General features: G+C 40.8%; 1 protein-coding gene across 2 annotated transcripts in view; it reads right to left on the bottom strand.

Annotated features, from left to right (window-relative positions):
* Positions 1–15,810, bottom strand: part of ADAMTS18 (ADAM metallopeptidase with thrombospondin type 1 motif 18) — a 173,850-nt gene that overhangs the window by 38,012 nt on the left and 120,028 nt on the right. For both annotated transcript variants that reach the window (XM_077288385.1, XM_077288386.1), the window contains 7 exons: positions 11,887–12,046; positions 11,569–11,674; positions 7,226–7,363; positions 5,513–5,666; positions 4,111–4,206; positions 3,838–3,986; positions 3,564–3,736 (listed from right to left, as the gene is read on the bottom strand). In XM_077288385.1, the coding sequence (XP_077144500.1) occupies positions 3,564–3,736; positions 3,838–3,986; positions 4,111–4,206; positions 5,513–5,666; positions 7,226–7,363; positions 11,569–11,674; positions 11,887–12,046 (976 nt within the window). The remainder of the gene's footprint in view (positions 1–3,563; positions 3,737–3,837; positions 3,987–4,110; positions 4,207–5,512; positions 5,667–7,225; positions 7,364–11,568; positions 11,675–11,886; positions 12,047–15,810) is intronic.

Raw genomic sequence — 15,810 nt, 5'->3', positions numbered from 1 at the left:
CCTCATTCCTCTGACCATTGTTGTGTTATGGTTGCCTTTTGTCTCCTTTTTTGCCCATCGCTGTGATTTTAATTGGCTTTTAATTTTTTTCTGGTTTTATCTGGACACTTATGTTTTTTCCTTTATCATTCTAGTGATCAATTATAAATAACAAATATGTATCAACATCTATGACATGTCCACTTAAGATGCATCCTTTTATCCTGTGGATTATCTGCGCTTCAACTTATATGAAGAATCGTCCTTGAGTATATCTATTTCAATGAAGAGATGTAGGATTTCAACATGGACTAAACCAATATCATGTAATCATATTACTACATTTATGTCTGGATTATAGCAGTTTATCTAATCACCTGTTGTAGTGACATTATATTGATACTGTCCATCTGTGTATTGTGTGTAGTCATGCTGATGTGCTGCTGGTGATCATTGTGATCTTTGGCAATTTTATGATCTTTTATGTGACACTCTCGGTATGGCATCGTGCTCTGCCGCCCTTCCTGTTTGGCTTGGTGTGTGGTAGCGGCTTGGCGCCGGCCACTCTATGTGACTTGCCTTGCCGGATGGGCTGGCGGGTGCGTGCTCATCTGGGGGTGGTTTCTGTGATGTCTTTATATTATGGATCTATCTAGGGGATCTGTGTTGGCATCTCATATGTTTCTATTTGAGTTATGATTGTACTATTTATTACTGTATCCATTATATATTATGGTTATTATATTTATGTACCCTGTTATGGACCTATGTTGTTACCATACTTTTTGCGCGCATGCGCTTGACTCCCTTGTGACTGCTCGCCGCCACGCTCCAGTGCCTCGTCTCCGCTTGCTCTGTTGTGTGGCGGGGGCTGGCGCCGGCCGCCTCACGTGACTCTGCTGCGGGGATGATGGAGTGGGTGCGCGTCTGCCTGCTCGCACTAAGCTATGCGCTTGCGTGGTTAGATCATCGGTACTGGTGCATTTGTACCAGGTGACCTGGCACGCTGAATATATAAGGAGGGACCAGTCACCACTGTAGCAATGCCCCCTGAAGAAGGAGGAATCGCACCGAAACGTGCGTAGGGGAGTGAGTCCCGGGAAACCTGCCTGACACAGTATGGGTAATTATTGTTTGTAACTATGTATCACTGTGCTCACATTGTTGTTATTAGCAGCTTGCTACATCGGATGATATAGGTTTTATACACTTTGGGGGTGGTCAGAGTGGATGAGATTAGGAGTGGTCAGTATTCACAGGGATCCGAACTGCTTTCTCCGCTTACTGATTACATCAACCAGCCATAGATACCTTTATAAACTGTGGTAGTATATTGTGCATAGGTATGCCACAGTGATTCCTTATTCTACCATATTACATTATGAAAGCCCATTTGTGGAGGCAGGCAGTATCGGTACTCACTTAGTTGGGTTTTTTGTCATGTACCTCATAGTGTTATATTACACATTGATTGCTCAATGAACTGTGTGCACACATATTTATGGTTTTAAATTCTATTTACATTGATACTTAATAAAGTTTGTTCACTTTTGTTAATTATTAGCATTTGACTCATTTTTTCTACTGTTTTTCCATATATTTTTGAGTCACTTTGCTCATTGAAATATGCAATTTAGCATATATATGCTACTATATGCATGGTAATATTTTGAGATTAATATGTCTTCGGGACTATTTGTTAAAGATATGGAGGGGGGCCTGAGAAACATTTAGAACCTCAGGCAAGTTCAACCCAGTCTGTCTGATATGTTATATTAATTGCTTTTGGATTTTTACTAAACTTAAGGTGGTGGACCATAGATGAGATACTAGAAGGCTTCAACAGACACTTGCAGCAATTTTGCTACCGCTGGGGAAGAAAAGAATAAAAATGACTCAGAACTTTCTGACAACTTGATCTCATTTGAACAATAATGTGATAGATAGAAAATCTGCAAATCATTTTATTAAAAATGTATGTTGTCTTTTTAACTCCGAAAAAAAGACTCCAATGTGTTGGCCATGAGGAGTCTCATATCTGTCTAATTTGCTGCCTGTTGTCAAGCGTAATCAACTTCTAAAGCAAAGACATTGAGATGAATTACTGGAAGTGGAGTTAGTGCTCTGTCTCTCTACAGGAAGAGGGGGCGGGTCTTTGCCTCTCTATGGGAAGAGGTGGCAGGTCTTTAGCTCTCTATAGGAAGAGGGGGCGGGTCCTTAGCTCTCTATTGGAAGATAGGGCAGATCTTTGGCTCTCTATTGGAAGAGAGGGTGGATCTTTGTCTCTCTATAGGAAGAGGGGGCAGGTCCTTAGCTCTCTATAGGAAGAGGGGGTGGGTCCTTAGCTCTGAGATGGGGCAGATCTTTGTCTCTCTATAGCAGTGTTCCCCAAGTCTGGTCCTTAAGAGCCACCAACAGGTCATGTTTTGAGGATTTCCTTAGTATTGCACAGGTGATAATTGCATCACCTGGACAGGCAAGCATTCATTGACCTGTGCAATACTAAGGAAATCCTCAAAACATGACCTGTTGGTGGCTCTTGAGGACTGGAGTTGGGGAACACTGCTCTATAGGAAGAGGCGCGGGCCTTTGTCTCTCTATAATAAGAGAGGGCAGGTCTTTGTCTAGCTACAGAAAGAGGACAGGTTTTTGTCTCTCTACAGGAAGAAGGAGAATGGGTCTTTGTCTCTCTGCAGGAAGGGGAAACATGTCTTTGTCTCTCTTCAGGTAGAGGAGGAAGGTTTTTATCTCTCTAGAGGAAGAGGGGACGCATCCTTGTCTCTCTACAGTAAGTGAGGGCATATTCTTGTCTTCTTATAGGATATGCTGGAGACTCTTTGTCTTTATGCTTTTGATTTTCTGTTTGTCAAGATTCATAAAAGTATAGCAGAGTTTGGGGTAGGAAAGCCATTTGACAATGCTAGGAGCAAGGCATGTTCGGGGGTGAGTGAAAGGATGTGCCAATTCCTATAGTGCTATCCAAATGATATGAAAGAAAAACCACAAACCACCTAAGAGTTGATGGCAAACTAAAGAAAATGAGAATTGGGACAGTTTATAATTAGTGATGAGAGAGTATACGCATTGCTCGGGTTTTCCCGAGCACGCTCGGTTGGTCTCCGAGTATTTGTGACTGCTCGGAGATTTACTTTTCATCGCCTCAGCTGAATGATTTACAGCTACTAGTCAGCCTGAGTACATGTGGGGGTTGCCTGGTTGCTAGGGAATCCCCACATGTATTCAAGCTGGCTAACAGCTGTAAATCACTCACCTGCGGCGATGAAAACTAAATCTCCGAGCACTTACAAATACTTGGAGACCACCCGAGCATGCTCGGGAAAACCCGAGCAACGAGTATACTCACTCATCACTATTTATAATGTTATGCGTGCTAAAATCAGTTTTAGCTTGTGCTGAGGGATGATAGCAACAGGACTATACTTTCCTACATTTTTTGGTGAAAAGACAGTCATGCTTTAAGAACTTTAATGAGAAATTTACTACAGAGACTCAAATTTATCATCATGTTTTATTATCAACTTAATAAGAACCCCAAGTAAACTTTTTCATTCTACACCCCTCACCTTCCACTTTTGTGTAGGGCTTCCACTTGTAGAACCACCCTCTGAATGGCTTGCTGTTGTATTCAGCACACTGCTGCGCTCGGAAGTCTGGAGTGTTTGGGGGACAAACCTGTGTGTTACAAATCTGATAAATACGGCTGGAGCCCTGGCAGTATTTCCCTCCATGCTGAGGCCTAAAATAATAAAAAAAAGTTGTGTTATTAAATTATTTCCCAATTGATTGGTGTGTTTAGCCTAACAATTCAACCGGATCAAGAAAAATCTGGTGTCTTACACTGGATTACTGCAGAACCTCTCCTGATACTTCACTCCGGCACCACAATCTCTTGAACACTGCGACCAGTCTGACCAATCTGACCATCCTCCGTTAACTGGTCTTGGACCATTGTCTCCAAATCTCATGCACTGTCCTCTTCGACACCACTAAGTTGGGTCAAGTGTAAAGAATTATTTTATTATTGCCCAAGAAACATTTAGTAGCATTATGGATAATATTACAGAACAGTGTTATTTCAAAGCCACTTTCTATTATAACGAAACATCTTACCATATTTAGACCGCAGACTGTACCCTCTGCTGCTGGCATAAACTTTGTCTCACACCTGTGTCCAGATTTGTGGCACCATAGAGACTTGCAAATATCCTAAAGCAAAAAGTAATATATGTGAAATGCTGTTCCATTCTTTGAGGTATCATAAATGTAGGTGAGAAAATATCCAACCACTCTTCCTTACAAGTTAACGACAATTACTCTCAGCTCCAGTGCCAATGTTCTGGTGGACCTAACTAGCGCTCTGGAGGTCCAAACTGGTCTGTGTGTACATCCACGCTGTGATGATGTCACTTACTTTCACATAACTTCTACAGCCAATCGCTTGCCTCGGTGATGTCATGACGTACATGCCAGCATCACCGCAGTGATTGGCTGTTGAGGTCTTATACGTGTTCGGCATTGCCACAGGGAAGTAAACAAAGACCGGCGGGGGACCACCGGTGTGTTAGAACTGAAGCCTGCTGTTATTTCATTTTTTAGAACCTTGTACAATCTTTTTAAAGCTCATTGGCTCACTACTGACCCACATAGTGTTGATAGACTTAAAGGTGTTGTCTGGTTCTTAGGCTACAAGCAAAGTGCATAATAGTGTTAAACTCTCTCCATTGAACATTGCAGCCATCAAGTTGACAGCTGCTACATCTGTATCACTTGTGTTTTTTTCCAGGCCCTGTACTAAACAGCAAGGAGTATAAGACTAATGGGCCAGAAATAGAGTTGGTAGAAATCAATCTGCACTTCTCACTCCATCAACCACAAGAGTAATCTGTGGTCGGTGCGTAGGGCAGAAGCCATGAGAACCATCTCTTACCCTATGACATCCGCAATTCTTCTTTTGATAAGCCGGCCTAACGCGATGTCATGTGTACATCATGGCAAAAAAATTCCATCACACAAGCCGGTTAAGCAAAAGAAGAGGTAAGAGGCATTTGCCATTGCTCCTTTCCAGCAGCTAGAGATCACTGTTGTGGCAGCTAGACTGGGTCAAATGGGTTCGCACTAACTCGTTCCAGTAGACAACATTCTTGTACCCATTTTAAAGGCTGGGCACAGAAAAAATGTAATGGCACCATCAGAGGTTCCTGTCTGAAGCCTCCTTTTTGGGAATTCAAATGGAACACTCAATGGAAGAGGTAAAATGCAACGTGACTGGCCTCTAAGATGGAAGCATAAGTAAAAAAACAAAATTAGAATTGATGTTGATACATACTATATATAGTTTTTAGCCCCGTCTCAATTCATTTGGAGAGAAATCATTGACACGGACAATCTAATGCATCAGAAGGCCAATTTTTTTTTTCAAAATGACCATAGGGTTTACTGAATTATATGAAAATCCTATTAGTAATGCAGAACAGACCTGGCTATAGGAAAGACGTGATAAGAGGTGACGTACCTTTACAAAACTCAGGCTACATTGCTTTGCTTTTGGTCCAAATTGCCATTTACATTGAGTGTCAGCATCATAGATCTGTCCGGGCAGCTTCTCAGGATACTGGAACTGTCCTAATTGCTTTGGCTCATCAACAAGACAGGAGGATTGAGCTGTGCTGTGATGGAATTCAGTGTGAATGATTTCCTCATAGACATGGGTAACCGGCTTACATTCGGTTGAGTCATGCTTTATCAAATGACAATTTAGTGAAATTGATCCAATTTTAACCAAAGCAGATGGGATTGCAATACAAAATTCTGCATCACTAAGACTTTAACTAAATTTACTGTGCTTCTAACATCCAAATGAATATGAATTTATTTACTGTTACTGCGGAACATGTCAGAAATATACAGAGAATATGATATTTTATATTAAAAATTGTTCAAAAATGAAAACATGGCCAAGTATGTTCTTAGAACTAAAGATCATGGATTAAAGCTATTACTATTATTCCAGCCATTATCATTTATCAATCATCTACAGGGTCAGTTGGGGTCTGATCATCATGAAACCCAATTATCTATAGAACTATATGTCCAAATGAGAAGATATTTAAAGAGAACCTTTCACTGGAATTTTTACATTTAAACTGAGTGCTTCCTCCAATTGCCGCTTTGACTAATTATCTGATTATTCTAAATTGGTAGGACCGCCTATTGCACTTCTAAGTTTAGAATGTGTAGAGATTTTGATCAATTAAATAAAAGTTATACTGAACCTTTTAACACAAAATTATGCATCAATCTTCTCAGCTCCTGGTCTAAACTATGTAATCTGTATTTTTAATTTGACATATTCCCTTTAGGTCTCCGTAAAGACCCATAGGTCATTGAAAAAAAAAGAATAAATAATTAATAAGAACCAATAGGATTCTAGTTGTCCTATTTCACCTGTTCAAAACCTTCTCTGAACCGGAGACATCCATACATTATATGGCCAACTCTTTGACTAAACTGTGTAATGTCTAATTTCTCCTGTGGTGGCGCTGTACCAATCATGAAACATTCTTTAATGTTGCCTGATTTATTACAGCTGATCAATGTGGGTCTCAGAAGTAGGGTACCATGTGATCAGCTTTTCCCTGTAGGACCCTACTTACGAAAAAGGTTTTGGTCTAAATCCCACAATAGCAAAATTGAGTCAACAACAGAAAAAAGGGAAGAAATTATCACTATGAAGCTGATAATCCAACCGGAGCTCACTTTTAGGTAACACCAGATGCATTGTGTTACTTTCTGGCCGTAAACTTTACAAGGAATGAGAACATATGGTTCTATGGGTCATGGGAATTTTTAAGCTTCATCCCAACATGTACAGAGGAGTCCAGTCTTCCAAGATGTTCCAACATGCTCAGAAATTCTGCTAAGTCGTTAACAGGAAACAGGAGGAAAATGGAAGGTGTTGGTTAAAAGCAACACCTGGAGATGGAAACAAAAGGTCATTTTTTCAGAATTGTTCAACTTTCAGAAAACAAGAAGAACATCTGGTTTGCTCTTCTTCAGTGGTAACACGATGCAGGCTTGGGACCAACTTTGAAGCGACAGATACTAATAAAGTTGCCAGTTAAAATCCTACTGGAACTTTATTATCACATGCAAATCTGAGAAATTGAACAGACTAATTGAAAAAAAACATCTAGGCAGCATTTGTCAGTCAATCGGGCTTCCTCACCTGAGGAACTCCTTCAGGTACTGTCTACTGCAGGCCGACCAGGAAAACACACCATTGTTTCCAGACAAAGTGGGAGACATGATGTTACCTTCAGCCTTTCTGCAAGGATTTCCTTCTCCATCATGAACCATTCCAAAACTAATAAAAAATGTGATAATATAAACTATAGAATTAATAAATTAATTATGTATTGGTTATTAAACTTACATTTTCAGATATTCACTAAGCAATAGCGTGCACAGATATAGGAAAATGATAAAGGGGTAGACTCCATCCAGAAAATTAAACATCGTTTTTGGTATCCCCTTAACCCCTTCATGACCGTGGGATTTTTCGTTTTTCCGTTTTCGTTTTTCACTCCCCTCCTTCCCAGAGCCATAACTTTTTTATTTTTCCGTCAATTTGGCCATGTGAGGGCTTATTTTTTGCGGGACGAGTTGTACTTTTGAATGACACCATTGGTTTTACCATGGCATGTACTAGAAAACGGGAAAAAAATTCCAAGTGCGGTGAAATTGCAAAAAAAGTGCAATCCCACACTTGTTTTTTGTTTGTTTTTTTTGCTAGGTTCACTAAATGCTAAAACTGACCTGCCATTATGATTCTCCAGGTCAGTACGAGTTCATAGACACCTAACATGACTAGGTTATTTTTCACCTAAGTGGTGAAAAAAAATTCCAAACTTTGCAAAAAAATAAATAAATAAAATTGCGCCATTTTCCGATACTCGTAGCGTCTCCATTTTTCATGATCTGGGGTCTGTTGAGGGCTTATTTTTTGCGTGCCAAGACGGCGTTTTTAATTATACCAATTCGGTGCAGATGCGTTCTTTTGATCGCCCGTTATTGTATTTTAATGCAAATCGCGGCGACCAAAAAAACGTAATTCTGGCGTTTCAATTTTTTTTCTCGTTACGCCGTTTTGCGATCAGGTTAATGCTTTTTTTTTCTTGATAGATCGGGCGATTCTGAATGCGGCGATACCAAATATGTGTAGGTTTGATTATTTTTTTATTGATTTATTTTGATTGGGGCGAAAGGGGGGTGATTTAAACTTTTATATTTTTTTTATTTTTTTCACATTTTTTTTTACTTTTTTTTTTTAACTTTTACCATGCTTCTATAGCCTCCATGGGAGGCTAGAAGCAAGCACAGCCCGATCGGCTCTGCTACATAACAGCGATCATCAGATTAGATTGTTATGTAGCTAAAATGCAGGTGTGCTGTGAGCGCCGACCACAGGGTGGCGCTCACAGCCACCGGCCATCAGTAACCATAGAGGTCTCAAGGACCTCTATGGTTACAATATACAAGCATCGCCGACCCCCGATCATGTGACGGGGGTCGGCGATGCGCTCATTTCCGGCCGCCCGGCCGGATGCGGTAGTTAAATGCCGCTGTCTGCGTTTGACAGCGGCATTTAACTAGTTAATAGCGGCGTGTGATCGCGATTTCACCCGCCGCTATTGCGCGCACATGTCAGCTGTAAAAAACAGCTGACATGTCGCGACTTTGATGTGCGCTCACCGCCGGAGCGCACATCAAAGCAGGGGACCCGACATCGGACGGGATAGTACGTCCGATGTCGGGAAGGGGTTAAAGAGTAGATAAACTTTAATTTTATTTTTTTATATAAATTTGTCAAACATGGAAAGTTCTGCAACTTTGAAAATCACTTTATTAGGGGGTTTAGTTTTCATTTCTGATAAAAAAAAAAATATGCATATACATTAAGTGGCTTTCAAACCCAGGATTTTCTCCAGCCTATTTCACTACCTTCAGCTGTATTGATATCAGAATGTCTTCATTCGGAGTACAGATGATGGCAGTGATGGGTCAGCTTCTGTCTCCTCCTCTTAGTATTCTACCTATTAGAACAATCTCCTGCTGCAGCTTATCCACAGAGTTCGTGAGACACAGGAGATGAGCTGACCCATCACTGCCCTCATCTGTACTCCAAAGTGCAGAAGAAGGTAAACAAATAAACTGGGGAAAAGCGTGGTTTTGAAAACTTGCTTGCAATTATTGTTAAAGTAATGAAGAAAATTTTGCAATAAATTGATTTTAAAAGTTTCATAACTTTCCATGTTGTATAAAATGTTAGAGAATGTTAACACCCATATGTAGATCTAATATATATATATATATATATATATATATATATATATATATATATATATATATATATATATATTGTGACAAAGTCACTGGTGGAGTGCTGGCGGGGAAATATTTTCACTGCACTTAATGGCATCAGTGATGTAAAACCCATAGATTTTCCTCCAGCACACTAAGTGAGGGTTACCAGCTAATTTGTACAATTGGCTGGGTTTTATGTGGTCATCCATAGAGTGGGTGGGAGGATGTCCACCTTATCTCCACCCCAGGGTGTGTTCTGGGGCTGGCCTCCAAAGGCAGCAGGGTTCATTGTCTGGAGAGGAACACTGTAGAGAAGTGTTTGTGGTTTGCTAATACAAGAACGGAGGGTCTTGCTAACCCTGAGCAGGCTGATGCCCGCTAATACAAGGACTTTGGTTAGTGCTAGCAATTTGTTTTGTTTTGCCCAGAGGGCCGTGTTTACTTTGTGCTTCACCTTAGTTTATGCCGCACCTAATAGACTAAGGACATTCCTAAAGTGATATTGTTCCTATGCCTACCTCCATGTACAGCCAAATGAGCCAATCTACCACATTATATATATATATAAATCTATATATATAATCGTCTAAGGGGCACTTCCGTCTGTTTGTCTGTCTGTCTGTTTGTCTGTGTGTCACGGAAATCCCGCATCGCCGGCAGGCCGCGACCAATCAGCGACAGGCACAGTCCAGTTGCGAATTCGCCCCTTCCTACTCTCTGTCAGTGCCCCCTCCAGTCAGCACTCACACAGGGTTAATGGCTGCTTTACACCGCATTATGCCGCAGTGTAACGCAGTCCGTTAAAGCTGCTATTAACCCTGTGTGACCAACTTTTTACTATTGATGCTGCCTACGCAGCATCAATAGTAAAAAGATCTAATGTTAAAAATAATAAACAAAATAAAAAATCATTATATTCTCAACTTCCGTCACCTTTCCCTCTGCTCCTCGTGACGCTCTGGCCCATTCATTGTGGTCTCGCGAGATGATGACGTAGGGGTCTCACGAGACTGCTACGTCATTATCTCATGAGACCGTAATGCATTCTTGGGACCGGAGCGTCGCGAGGAGCATCGGTAAACATCTGGGCTGAATCCGGGGGCCAATGGAAGGTGAGTATATAACTATTTTTTATTTTAATTATTTTTTTTAACAGGGATATGGTGCCCATATTGCTATATACTACGTGGGCTGTGTTAGATACTGCGTGAGCTGTGTTATATACTATGTTTCTGTGCTATATGCTACGTGGCTGTGGTATATATTACGTGGCTGGGCAATATACTACATTGCTGTGCTCTATACTATGTGGCCTGTGTTATGTACTGCATGGGCTGTGTGATATACTACGTCTCTGTGCTATATACTACATGGCTGTGCTATATACTATGTGGCTGTGCTATATACTACATGGCTGTGCAATATATTACGTGTCTGTGCAATATATTATGTGGCTGTGCAATATATTACTTGGCTGGGCAATATACTACGTGGGCTATGTTATATACTGCATGGGCTGTGTTATATACTGTGTGGGCTGTGTTATATACTACGTCTCTGTGCTATATACTACGTGGCTGGGCAATATACTACATTGCTGTTCTCTATACTACGTGGCCTGTATTATATACTGCATGGGCTGTGTTATATACTACGTTGCTGTGCTATATACTACTTGGCTGTGCAATATACTACGTGGCTGTGCAATATATTACGTGGCTGTACAATATATTACGTGGCTGGGCAATATACTACGTGTCTGTGCTATATACTACATGGGCTGTGTTATATACTACGTGGGCTGTGTTATATACTACGTGGGCTGTATGCTACTTGGCTGTGCTATATTTCTCTGCTGTGTCTGTGCATCATGAATCGTGGTATGTGTTAAAGTGGGGAGCCCACTGAGACTCTTTCGCCAGGGGCCCTCAAAAACCTGGAGCAGGCCCTGGCTTCACTGATTGTTCACGGCCGGGCGTGACCCTTCAGCGACAGGTGCAGTCCGGCCGCAAATTGGCACGGAATTTGAACCACGCTTCACTAATTGGTCGCGCCTGCTGAATCCTGTGTATAAATTGCATTATTCTGAAAACTTCATAAATAAACTACATACATATTCTAGAATACCTGATGCGTTAGAATCGGGCCACCATCTAGTAAATATATATATATATCACATAAGTATTACATGAGTAATGTACTTACTTGTGACCAGACTCATGAGCAATAGTAAATGCCAGACCTAAACCTGTGTCTTCGTTAATGGTACAACTGCGATATTTGCTGCACATACCATTAATTGGTGCAAAACCTAATAAAACAAATACATAATCCCGATCAATATATCTGCAAAAGTATTACTTTATCATGTCATAAAATATACAAATTATTGCCTGAATTTAAGTAAATATCATAACATTAATATTAAAAAAATGTGCAAACGTGGCCGTAGGCTAAAGGAGGACCGAAATAACCCTAAGTCAATGTTTCAGAATTCAACTGGATTTGTTATGGAATATTCACCTAAAGTATCACAAGGTTCATTTTTCCAAGAGCAGATATCCAATCCTGTCAACAAAATGGCATGATCGTGCCTTTTTCCATTCTTTCCTATAAGAGCAGATTGCCATTGACAGAAATTATTTAAGGATTGATCGGCATGATGAGTGATCTTTAGCCCGGCCTGAAAACATAAGGTGGAAAGGGATCATTAATGGTATTAATGTAGACAAAAAGTTCTAATTACTAGTGGTCGATTCAACAATCGGTGTCTTGTTGTTAATATATTTTGGAAAAATGTATTTTTTTTAAACATTCAAAAATTGAGCCAAAGGGGGAATTACATAAAAAATGCATCATTTACTATTTAAATATATATAGAGCTGTTACTTTACCACCACACTGGGCCGTCTGGCAATCAGTCCTGTAACAATGACGTCTCTAACTATGCATGTTACTGCTGCAGAAAATCACTGACCTCAGTGGTGATGTACCGCTGAGGTCAGTGATTGGCTGCAGCAATCAAATTTTATAGTTAGGGATGTCATCTCTGAAGCACTGTCCAGCATAAAGCACCACGCTAGGGGCACTTTTATGTGATTTTGCCTTATCACTCGGTGGATTAATTAATAAAAAAAATCTGTTATCATGAGTGAGATGAATTCCGGACAAAGAAAGGTGCTATTTAAGTCTTTCACCTTGATTATTTAACATAAACCAAGTACCTCCTCCAATTGCTGCTGCTCCAATGATTCTGGAACAGATTTCTTTTTTTTTCTGTGTCTCTCCCTTCCAAATTTATGCCCCTTAGTAATAATGGTGCAAATTCTTCCATTAAGCAACTGGGCGTGTACTACAGAAATCCTTGTGGGTGTGTTCTTTTTCTCCTCTGATGCTGGCCAATCAAAATACTGCTGCAACCACAGAGAAAAGATGTGGTACACGCCCAGTTAGTTAAAGGGAACATTTGCAACATTATTATCGAGGGGCATAAGAAGGGGCACAGAAGAAGAAAAAAAACGGATCCAAAATCAGTGAAACAGCAGTAATTGGAGTGGAGAATCAATATACATTTTTAAAAATCCAGAGAGAGATGATCTTTAAGCCCTAATTTATCAATCCTGGTGTTTTGTAAGCCAGTCTAGTTAAAGGTCATGCTAGAGAAAGATGTGCCAAATTCATTAAGAGGCGTGCACTTTTTAATAAATTTGGACCATCTTTCAGCCATGACCGTAAACCTTCACTTTTAAGCACCACTCACTTTTCAAAACTTTTCAATGCTGTCATAAAAACACAAAAAGTAAAAAAAAATCTTTGTGCAACTACATTTCAAACAGTTTTGCAATGGAATTATGACTCCAACTGTTTAATGAAGCAATGCTAAAAGTTTAACCCCTTCAAAACATATGACGTATATTTACGTCATGTGTTGTGTACCTGCCTTTGATTCAGTCTCACACGGTGAGCCCACATATTTTCCCACACATGACAATCTGCCATCATGTTCTTTTAGCAGCCCAGGGCTGTTAACCAGTTAAATCCCGCTGTCAATCTCTGACGGCAGCATTTAAAGCTCTTCAAAAAGGTGCACTTCATTCCAAGCTCCCATCTGCACGCTGGTGACGTTATTCTCCTGTGTACACCAGCCCTGTCAACGTTACTAGGAGATCATGATTTCTGCTGTACATAACAGGGCTGAATCAATCGGTTGATCTCAGCTTCAAGTCCCATAAGGGGATTATTAAATATAGTAAAAAAAAGTTTTTAACCCCTTTACCCCAAAGGGTTGTTTGCACATTAATGACCGGGCCAATTTTTACAATTCTGACCACTGTCCCTTTATGAGTTTATAACTCTGGAACGCTTCAACAGATCTTAGCGATTCTGACACTGTTTTCTCGTGACATATGGTACTTCATGATAGTGGTAAAATTTATTCGATATAACTTGCGTTTATTTGTGAAAAAAATGGAAATTTGGCAAAAATTTTGAAAATTTCGCAATTTTCCAACTTTGAATTTTTATGCCCTTAAATCACAGAGTTATGTCATGCAAAATACTTAATAAGTAACATTTTTCACATGTCTACTGTACATCAGCGCAATTTTGGAACCAAAATTTTTTTTGTTAGGGAGTTATAAGGGTTAAAAGTTGACCAGAAATTTCTCATTTTTACAACACCATTTTTTTTTAGGGACCACATCTCATTTGAAGTCATTTTGAGGGGTACATATGATAGAAAATACCCAAGTGTGACACCATTCTAAAAACTGCACCCCTCAAGGTGCTCAAAAACACATTCAAGAAGTTTATTAACCCTTCAGGTGTTTCACAGGAATTTTTGGAATGTTTAAATAAAAATGAACATTTAACTTTTTTCACACAAAATTTATTTCAGCTCCAATTTGTTTTAATTTACCAAGGGTAACAGGAGAAAATGGACCCCAAAAGTTGTTGTACAATTTGTCTTGATACCCCATATGTGGTGGTAAACCACTGTTTGGGCGCACCGCAGAGCTCGGAAGGAAATGCAAAATTGACTGGAATTGAGATGGGACGCCATGTTGCGTTTGGAGAGCCCCTGATGTGCCTAAACATTGAAACCGCCCACAAGTGACACTATTTTGGAAAGTAGACCCCCTAAGGAACTTATCTAGATGTGTGGTGAGCACTTTGACCCACCAAGTGCTTCACAGAAGTTTATAATGCAGAGCCGTAAAAATAAAAAATCATGTTTTTTCACAAAAATGATCTTTTTGCCCCCAATTTTTTATTTTACCAAGGGTAAGAGAAGAAATTGGACCCCAAAAATTGTTGTGTAATTTGTCCTGAGTACGCTGATATCCCATATGTGGGTGTGAAGCACTGTTTGGGCGCATGGCAGAGCTCGGAAGGGAAGGAGCGCCATTTGACTTTTCAATGCAAAATTGACTGGAATTGAGATGGGATGCCATGTTGCGTTTGGAGAGCCCCTGATGTGCGTAAACATTGAAACCCCCCACAAGTGACACCATTTTGGAAAGTAGACCCCCTAAGGAACTTATCTAGATGTGTTTTGAGAGCTTTGAACCCCCAAGTGTTTCACTACAGTTTATAACGCAGAGCCGTGAAAATAAAACATTTTTTTCACAAAAATGATTTTTTAGCCCACAGTTTTGTATTTTCACAAAGGCAACTGCAGCGCCCCAGAGACCTGGTCGTTGCAGTAACATCGCTCCGCCGCTAAGGGGAGTGATGGTAAGTCTGATGGCACTGAAGGAGTTCACCTGACCAGGTATCACAGACACCAATACACTTCATAGTCTGGCCTCCAGGGGGTGCAATGGGCACTATGTATTAGGCCACTCCTCACAATCTGGTAAAACTGGGGGTTAGATAGAAAGTTAGACAGAAAGCTGACTGGGTTGGAACCAGGCAACATCCTGTGGCAGAGGGTGTTGCAGGGAAAGATTCAGGGGGGTCCCTGTCAGGGGTGGGATCCTGACAGAGGCCTAGCGAACAGAAAGAACGTTACGGGACCGCGCCTGCACTTCATCGCGGCGGTACCCCAAGAAAGGACAAGAAGCGAGGTTTATTGTGAAGAGTGTGAAACGAGATCAAAGCAACAAGGAGAAAACACCAGTAGGAGTCGTGCTGTAAGATCGAGGCAACATCCTACTGAGGCGTGTAGCCGGTGGCCAGAAACGCCGAGGAAGTACTGGCTCCAAGCATTACTTCAAACCAACGGCAGGACAGTCAGTTATAGGCGGGCTGTCTCACCTAAATCACCTAAGCAGACATAGGGGGCAACAGTGGGAGAGGGGCGACTCTAGGGTCCCGGAAGAACTCCAGGCCTACCCATCATACGGGTGCGTCCTAGCCATATCATCTGGGGGACGGAGAAGAACATCAGAATCAGTTGTGAGGGAACATCAGAAACAGACACAACAGTTGTGAGGACTATCCCGT

This window comes from Ranitomeya variabilis, chromosome 2, assembly GCF_051348905.1.
Source record: "Ranitomeya variabilis isolate aRanVar5 chromosome 2, aRanVar5.hap1, whole genome shotgun sequence".
Classification (NCBI taxonomy): Eukaryota; Metazoa; Chordata; class Amphibia; order Anura; family Dendrobatidae; genus Ranitomeya; species Ranitomeya variabilis.
The sequence above is the reverse complement of the archived record's forward strand: the minus strand, read 5'-3'. Positions and strand labels throughout refer to the sequence as shown.